Below are 9191 nucleotides of genomic sequence, written 5' to 3' on the forward strand. Positions count from 1 at the left end.
CATGCACATGTAATAAATAGTAGCATCAAAAACATTAACTGTTATTCTCTCCGTCTAGAAAAAAAAATGCCAAAGTCCAGTTAAGGAAACATATTTAACCTGCACACGGGTGTCTGTAGCTCTGAAAAACAACAAATAAATCATATCTACTACAAAATGTTTAACAACAAGTTAAGAATAACAGCTGCTCCTGATCTGTTCATAAAAAGAACAAATGGTTCACAACAACGTCTTCACCCTTAAATCACAACTGCATTAAAAATGTAAAAGTCTATATTTCAAAGCAGAAGTTGTACAGATGTTTTGTCTTGCAAAATATGAGGAAGAAAAATATAAAATGAACAAAACAGGTGAAGCAGTTCCTTTTTTCTTTTAAATGTACAAACTGTGAGAATGATGCTCAGATTTTTATTGTTTTTTTTTTTTTTAAAAAAAAGCTAATAAACAATGGAAATTTCTTCAAATATTAAACAGAAATTATCTTCCACAAAAGTTGAAAATATGCACATTCAAAATCACATTTTTTAAACAACATGCATACAACACTGTTTGGATTTTTCTTCCTGGGACTTCTTCAGTTTAAAAGTGAAGAAATCTCTGTCCTCTGTTTTTCTATTTGGTCTCTGGATTCAGTTTCTCAGTCAGTTCAGAGATGCTGTTAGGAGCTGTAAGGCCCAAAACACACTGTTAGTCATCTGGACTGGATTTTATGTACAAAATAACAAGTACTGTGTGAACTGCATGTTTCTTCACAAACACATCATAAAAGGAAGGTAAGAAAGAAAAAAATAAACCCACTAATAAAAAGAAAGAAAAAAATTACATCATCAGTAATGAATGTACAAATGGTCCATCTAAACCCCGTTTATTCAGAAAGACCTCCACATTATTCCTAAACTCAGGATGTATATCATGGGCCCTTAGCCAAGCTTACACCAATATCCACCTGGACACCACCCTTCAGCTTATTCTTCCTGGTTAGCCAAATGGCCAACTTGGCCTGACCAAAAAGAAAATTAACCAAAACTGCAACTGGTCCAAGAATAAAAGTCTGAACAGAAGAATCCTCCCCAAGCGTATCACACAGAAACCTAAGAAGTTCAAAAACACTCCTAAGTCTGGAACATTGCAGGAAAACATATAACACAGTTTCAGACAACCCACTGAAAAGGACAACCCTCCCCTTGGTGTGTTCTTAGCTGGGCCAGGAAACAGTTTGTTGGCAGGGCAACATGGACTCTCCTCCACTGTAAATCTCCTGGTCTATTTGGAAGGGTCTTATAAAAGAGCCTCCACCTGAAAGCTTGTGATAACTGTTAAAGCCTCCTTCCACTGATGCACTGCAGTGTCCCTTAAAGACTCAAAATTCCTCACCTTCACACAGCCATGAGCAAGGCTTCACTGTGCAGCTGACTAAACTGTTCCAGGTGTGGAGTACTCACTAACAGCAACTTCCCTTCCCCTTTCAGCTCTTCAGTGTTCATGGAAACAATCAGCTGAGGAAAAACAGCAGCCACAAGCCACAAGGAGGAGGACACCTTATTAACTATTAGGACCCTGCCTCTATAAGATATCTGACTGACAACTATTTCCACTCTGATAGTTTCTTATGTATTGTCAGTACTAGCCCTTCCCAGTTCTTTTTAATTGCTTACAACTTTCCAAAGCTTAATTTTCAATTAAAGGTGGTGCATTAGAAATTTCTACCCTAGTGACTGGCACTGACAGCAGTGACGTGATCATCTGCCAAAAAATGATTTGTGGTTTTTGCAACTTTTGTGAAACATGCGTCAAATATATTCCTCATAAATGCTATCAAATATAGATGGATGGACTTTTATATAACCTTAATTTATTCATGGAAAAATATCGTTTACATTATAAATGTCTTTTAATAGTGATCTGGCTAAGAGGGCAGCAGAAATTGCAACAAATATAACAATAGTTCTACAAACAAATTTCTAGTGGCCAAAAATTCTATTTACCAATATAAGTAACAACATTACACATAAAAAAAACACATGGAAACATTGAAAATCAGTTTTTGGCAGATTAACCTTTTTTGGCACCATGAGAGCATTAATCCAGGGTGGTAATGACAACTGCTTTATTCATACTCAAGGCAAACCCAAGGTTCTCACAGCCTACCTGCTTTCCTACTGCTGCCAACAACCTCTTCTACTGTAACTACACTTCAGAGACCTTCATCTGCTCACGACTCCGCTGCTCTAACAGGCCATGATGCTGCCAGCATTCACAAATAAAACACGGTCAAAACTGATCTGATCATAAAACAAAAACTGTATGTATAACAATGAAAAATGTAAAAGAGAAAAAGTAAAGAAAAGAAAAAAAGAGACTGAAAATGACAAAAATTGGCAGACCCTCCTCATCCATGTCAAGAGAGAAAGAAAGTAAGAAAATAAAATGTTATACTTACGAGACATAGGGATGTTTTCTGAAAAATATAATCCAGGTAACAAAGCTTTTACATTTTGAAAAACCATACTGAATGTGATACTGAGTCTTGTGCTGCTCTTATCGCTTCCCCCATGTTTTAACGTACTGCAGTATTAGATTCAGTTTTCCAGTCTTTATATGAATATCAGCTCACCTCTTTTACATCTCTTGTCTTTCTTCCTTTTGTAAACAACAAATCCAACTCCACCAACAAGGATGAGAAGAATAGGAACAACCACAGCAGCAGTGACGGGGATCATCACGGGCCTCTCTGCTCAGGAAAAAAAAGAGTAAAAGATAATCAGATCATAATGTATATACAGTGCATCCTCCCTGTTATCACACTGATTATTAATGCAATGGTAGTGTGATCTATGTGGCAGTAGATGAATGATGTATTTATGTACAAATATGTATGTACAAATATATAGCATTTACTACATACTTCACAGCATATCTAAAAAATGTTAGACTGTTGATTTAACCTTTTATGGCTTATAGATTATTTTCTCTATGAAAACAAACCCAACCTTAATCAGTGCTAGCACAACTTACAAAAACTTTTGGCTCTAATAAAAACAATAATGAAAATTTGAAATAATGAAAGGGTTTTTTTTCCAATTATCAGGTCAAAGATTTGAAAAAGCCACTTCTTTTGCTAAGTAAATGTCAAGTTCAGATTAACCAATTTAACAATTGGTCAACATTATATGCAGCATTGTTGGCTGCACAGACTTGCTCTCTTTTTCCACTGACTTTTTGCTAGTATATATAATGATAATACAGTCAATAAACAGTCATTTTATTTCTGTTATTCTAAAAGCACAATCAGAGCACAGCACTGTGTTTCTCACTTTTGTCAGTTCGATTTTCATTTTTGCCCCAGTTGGTCCGGATCACTGATTTGTTCAGTTTGGTGACGATGTTGTCCTCGACACCAGAGAACTGAAACACACAGCTGTAGCTCGTCCAGTCTTCACCTGGCACTGATGAAACATTCATGTTAACACTCAACTGGAACGTCCCATCATGGTTGTGGAAAATCTCTCCTTTCTTCACATGTTCATGGATCTCCACTCCATCTTTCCTCCAGAACATCATGATTTTATTAGGATAGAAACCTGTAGCGTGGCAGGTGACTGGGGAGGAGGGAGTCATCTGGAGGAGAGACACTGAGGGAGGAACTGCAAAGAAAGATATTTTTAAAAAATACTAATACATCTTTTTAAACTTTGTAAATGAGTCATGGCCACCATTTGATGCCAAATCCTTTTTCATTGTGATATCACAGAATTAACTGAGTTGCTAACAATGCTGCGTACTACAGTGACGAAAGAAGAAAGTCCTTCCCCAGTAGTTTACAAGTAATGTCTCTTTGCAGATGATGCTAAAAACTCCACCAACACCAAAAGTTCCACCAACTAGATATTTTTTAAGGTGTCAAAAAGTACACAAGTAAAAGTAAATGTAAAGGAATGTCAGTACAGCTATTTCTTAGTTGTTGTTTTTTTGTATTTGGTAACTAGTTACATGTGACAGTTTATCAGGTCATCTGTGCCTCTGGTCTGAGTTTGAGCTTGTAAACTTCTCCTTGATCTGTAGTCTGCTTATTTTTGCCTGTTTAACCAGCCTCTGGAGCTCAGAAAGTTTTTGAACTCTGTTGTGAATTCTCTGTTTGGACTTTAATGTACTTCAGTTCTACATCTAACTGAAGAGAACATGATAGAACATGAGCAGTGTGCCTGGGAGAACATGATGATATTGAACTAACCATTAGGATATAAAGTAGTGCAAATGCAACATACCTAAAAGTGTTGGTATGTTAATGCAGAACAATTCCTAACCAGAAATTACTCACTAGGAATGTTTGTCAATAGAATGTAAATTCAAATTTCACTCTACCTTTTCTATCCAAAAAACTCTTTGCATCATTAAAATACATCTTCATCATGTCAGGGCACACTGTTGTGAGGAAGTTCTTCCAAACTCCATTACTGGCTGTTTTTCTATCCCACTCCTGTTTGGTGGTTTTAGCCAGAGGGTTTGAAGTGATCCATTTCTCTGTTTCTATGTCAAATCTAATGAAGTCTTCCCCATTATATCCATAAAGTTTAAAAGCAACAGTCTGTTTCGTCTCATCATCCTGTTCACAGCCCATAATCTCCTGGATAATATGAACACCTGAAAGAGAGACAGAGACTGAAGTAAACTACAACTCATTCTAGCTTCTGTAGCATCTGTCACAGGTTTTAAAGAAATTGTCAAGGTTCAAAGTTCAAGGTTCAAGGTTCAGACTCCAAAGGGAATTTTTCTGATCTAATCTAGTATCTATCTCTCTATCTATTCGCTTCCGCTTATCCTGTTCAGGGTCGTGGGGGTGCTGGAGCCTATCCCAGCTGTCATAGGGCGAGAGGCAGGGTACACCCTGGACAGGTCGCCAGTCTGTCGCAGGGCCAACACATAGAGACAGACAACCATTCACACTCACATTCACTCGCACATTCAAACCTAGTGGCAATTTGGATTATCCAATTAACCTATCCCCACATACTGTGTATGCTTCCGTTGTATATAGTGTATTATCTTACTTATTTTGTATTTGTTTGTATTTTATTTTTTATTTGTTTGTGTTTTTCTCCTGCTATCTGTACCTGAGCTGAGGTAACACACAGATTTACCCACCATGGGATCAATAAAGTCTTATCTTATTTTAAATAAACAAATAAAAGAATAACAAATAGGAAAAATGTTAGAAACATACCTCCAGTCTGGTTTGAGTACTGCTTGAAACTTCTAATTTCATCTGTGAGTAGCTGTTTATAATGTTTGCAGTTCTTAATCAGTGTTTCCCATTGACGTGGATCATCTTCCATAGACTCTCTTATCCAGTCTTGTCTGGGTTCTAGTGTTTTCATGTTGCTGTCATAGTAAGCTATTAAAATTCCCCCAAGCTCTCCTGCTGCCACATAATCTGGGGTGTTTGGAACTCCAGAAGATAACATGAAAAAAATCTTCAAGGAGTGTTTGACTGTAGGACAGACACAGTTAATACAATTAAAACAACAGTCTGACATTACATGTGAGTACATGTGACTTTTCTATTTTGCTAAAGGGATACTTGGTAAAGTTATCAGAGTTTAGTTGTTGTAAACCATTATTTATTTTATTTAGAATAGTTTTGTTGAGTAAATTCAAAATTGTATTTCTTGAGATGATCATAATCTTACCTGTAGATCCAATGTGAAAAAGCAAAAGGAGCATTATTAGATTCTTCATCGTGGTTAGAGTTGAGTTAAAGTAAAGAAGTCAGAAATGGTTTTACAGGTTTGTTCAGTCTGAAAATATTTCCTGGTTTCTGTTACATGCTGAGTATTTGAGGCGTGTTCACCTTCCACTGACTGGTAAACAAATGTTTAATCCAACTATTCCAGAGGTTATTCTATAAAGAGGCTTATGGTCAAAAAGACTAGATCAGTGTTTTTGTGAAAACTCATCGTTTTTCGTTTGGGCCATTCGCCTGGGCTTGTGTTTGTTAAAGGCCAAAAATAGGCTACGTTACATAGCACAGATCTTGACACATTAAGCACCTCAGTATACTATGAGAGCTATAATGCAAGTCTTTTTTGTTTGTTTGTTTGTCTTGGGTTTTCTTTTTCTTTTGACCTGTGCTGCTTCCTGGTTTAAATTCTGCAAATATTTAACACAGAGAGCTTAACACACTGGAATGTGATTCAGTTCCTAAGCTTAAAGACTTCAAAGACCAAGGAACTGGCTGTCCAGACCATGCCCACTGCCAGTTCAGAGAGAGGAAGAGGAGGTGGAGGTGGTCAACACATACAAGTATGTCAGGCTGTGGGTGGACAACAAACTGGACTGGTCATGCAATACGCAGCACCTGTATAAAAAAGGCCAAGGCAGACTGTACTTCCTCAGGAGGCTGAGGTCTTTTAACATCTGCAGGAAGCTCCTGAGGATGTTTTACCAGTCGGTGGTTGCTGGAGTACTTTTCTATGCTGTGGTGTGCTGGGGGAGCAGCACAGCAAAGAAGGACTCATCCAGGCTGGAAAAACTAATCAGGAAGGCTGGCTCTGTGGTCGGCATGAAGCTGGACACTCTGGTGACAGTGGCAGAGAAAAGGACATTAAAGAAACTGTTGGACATTATGGACAATGCTGGGAATCCTCTGCACATCGTCATAAACAACCAGAGGAGTCTGTTCAGCGACAGGTTGCTTCTCCCAAAGTCAAGGACCAACAGACTTAAAACCTCCTTTGTCCCACACACCATCAAACTGTTTACCTCCTCACTGGAGGGGAGAGGGAGGGGGAAAAGGAGGACAAAGGAGGAGGGAACAACCAATTTGTAGTGCCCTTTTCCTCTTTGCCCTTTTTCTATATTCAAAGGTGCAATAGACTCAAAATAGTTGAAATGTGCAATTCCCTGGTAATTCCTATTATCCTATTTATCCCTATTATATACTCTGTATTTATATATGTCTCTGTATTTATATATGTGTATATATGATATATATCTATTTCTTCTTACATTCTTTTGCAACTTATGTAAGTGCTGTCTTACTGGAAACAGAATTTCCCAGAGGAACCCACCCAAGGGATTAATAAAGTTTTATCTAATCTCTAGTCTAATCTTTTAAAAACATTTAATTATTACACTGTATTCCTAAGGCCCCTTTGATTTCATCTTTATTTGAATATGTTTAAAAATCGTGTGTGATTTAATGCATTACATATACTATAAAGAAAAAAAAACATTTTTCTGCCAGCACTGAAGAGAGGCCACAACATTTGGCTACACAAGTTTCATTTTTTAGAACAAACATACTTAAAAGTAGTTTTTAAAGTAGTTTCTAAAGTTCAAATAGTGTGAAAGTGAAGTTTAAATGTTCTGTCATTGTTCTGCCGTAGTGTGCTGTGCGGAGTGGTGTGTGGCGAGCCTGTGCACTGATAATACACCGTTGTTTTCATTCAGGAAATAAAGTGGCAATGATCGATCAGACACTCCTTGTCTTTTTAAAAAACACAACACAACGCAGAGTCGAGGAGTCTGTTTGGGCCGAACTGTTGCAGCGGGATGAAGCAGAAACCGGTTACACAAGGAATTTGTTGTATGTAAGTAATTGTCCCTCTTTATTAACAAGCTGAGCCACCAATAGGATCCCATTTTGGACCCAAGTTTCTCCTCCCGGTGGGACAACAATAATTAGACAACAATGCAAACAGAATTTGTAAATGTGAATAATTAATAACACCTTCAGAAAGACACAAGAATGTTCATTAGACTGCCTAGACTAGCATAACAATGCTGGCCACCACACAGAAGGAAATGTCCAGTGCACCGTAAGGCTCAGAATCACTAGTTAAATTGGCTGCTGTGTTGCTTAAGCTGGAAGAGCAAAGAGTGATTGTGATTAACTTCACAAGGTGTCACTGATAGGCTTCCCAACAATAGTACTTGTTATTTCGTTATACAATACTGACTAATTGAACTAATTGAAATACATCCATCCATTCTTTTCCACTTATCCTTGTAACAACCACCCCTGTCTTGTTGTTTTCATGCTAATCTCTTCTTTATCTTTCCTGCTTGTTTGGTTTCACGGGTCATAAGTTTGACACCCCTGGTATAAACTGTGAACCTGAAATTTAAACTGGATTCATTTTAAGAATACTAATAACATTGATAGCTTGCATTTTTGGAATAAAAAAACAGTTATAACTTTATATATACAAGCACTGAATTTGTTTCTTCTTGTCTATTAGAATCTCCATTAGTTATTCAGTAGTAACAGCTGCAATTCTTGGATTCCAAACCAAAACTTTGGTGAGAATGTTCTTCTTGAAATCAGAGACCTGAAACACACACTCGTGAGGGTCCTGTGTTTGTATGTGTGGATCTTGTTTCAGTTTCTCCAACAGTTCAGCAGTGTTGCCAGGCACTGTTATTTCCAAAGAAGAAAAATCACTGGTATTCTTTATAAAATACATAAACTGTATATCAGAGTAAAACAAGTTGTACTTACAAGGTGAACTTGAGTTTCTGCCTGAAATAAAAAGAAAATAAATCATTTCAGGCATTTGTTCTACATTACAATCAAAGTTTCTGTCATATATATTCAAAAATAAAAGTGTCTAATATAATAAGAAATAATATAACTGAACCATGCACTGCTGGTCCTGGTTCATTGATAAACTCGGCTCCTTTGATTCTCTGACCTTTCCTCTTTTTGTAAACAGCAAATCCAACAACAGCAAAAAGGATGAGAACAACTGGAACAACCACTGCAGCAATGATGGAGATCATCCTGTCAGAGGGATTCTCTGCTCAGTAAAAACAGACAAACAAAATCAAATCTGCAGATGAAGCAGGTTAGAATAAACATATTTACGAGTAATATTAAAATAAAGTAATATTTAAAATATCCTGGAAGAGTAGTTGTAAAACAGCTAACTGATCATTTGTTCTGTTTTGAGTGTTTTGAATCTATCTGATAGTTTTCAGTTTGTTTAGTTAAAGGAAGAGTAATTTGTCACGTATTTGATACAAATCTCTTAAACTGACAGCTTATCTTCCTAAAAAACTAGTTCATAGATTAAATACTTCTCAGCCAGATTACTGTCATTCATTATTATCAATTTCCCCTAAATATTTCCTAAAAACCTTAAAAATGCTACAGTGAGAATATTGACAGAGATGAGAAAGAGAAACAATAT

At 36.9% G+C, this 9191-nt stretch overlaps 1 protein-coding gene and 1 non-coding gene across 2 annotated transcripts; both read right to left on the bottom strand.

Moving 5' to 3' along the window:
- Nucleotides 1-487: 487 nt before the first annotated feature.
- LOC143414527 (zinc-alpha-2-glycoprotein-like) lies at nt 488-5746 on the bottom strand. The gene is made up of 6 exons (XM_076879099.1): nt 5688-5746; nt 5222-5488; nt 4363-4641; nt 3342-3644; nt 2615-2731; nt 488-665 (listed from the first exon to the last, which is right to left on the bottom strand). Exons 1-6 carry the CDS (start codon nt 5734-5736, stop codon nt 613-615), a joined length of 1068 nt encoding a protein of 355 aa, XP_076735214.1. The 5' UTR covers nt 5737-5746; the 3' UTR covers nt 488-612.
- Nucleotides 5747-7581: 1835 nt separating this feature from the next.
- Nucleotides 7582-8800, bottom strand: LOC106675801 (uncharacterized). The gene is made up of 3 exons (XR_013095275.1): nt 8694-8800; nt 8501-8521; nt 7582-8416 (listed from the first exon to the last, which is right to left on the bottom strand). It is a non-coding gene; the product is annotated as an uncharacterized LOC106675801 (transcript).
- Nucleotides 8801-9191: the final 391 nt, after the last annotated feature.

This window comes from Maylandia zebra, linkage group LG22 (genome assembly GCF_041146795.1).
Source record: "Maylandia zebra isolate NMK-2024a linkage group LG22, Mzebra_GT3a, whole genome shotgun sequence".
In the NCBI taxonomy this organism is placed as follows: Eukaryota; Metazoa; Chordata; class Actinopteri; order Cichliformes; family Cichlidae; genus Maylandia; species Maylandia zebra.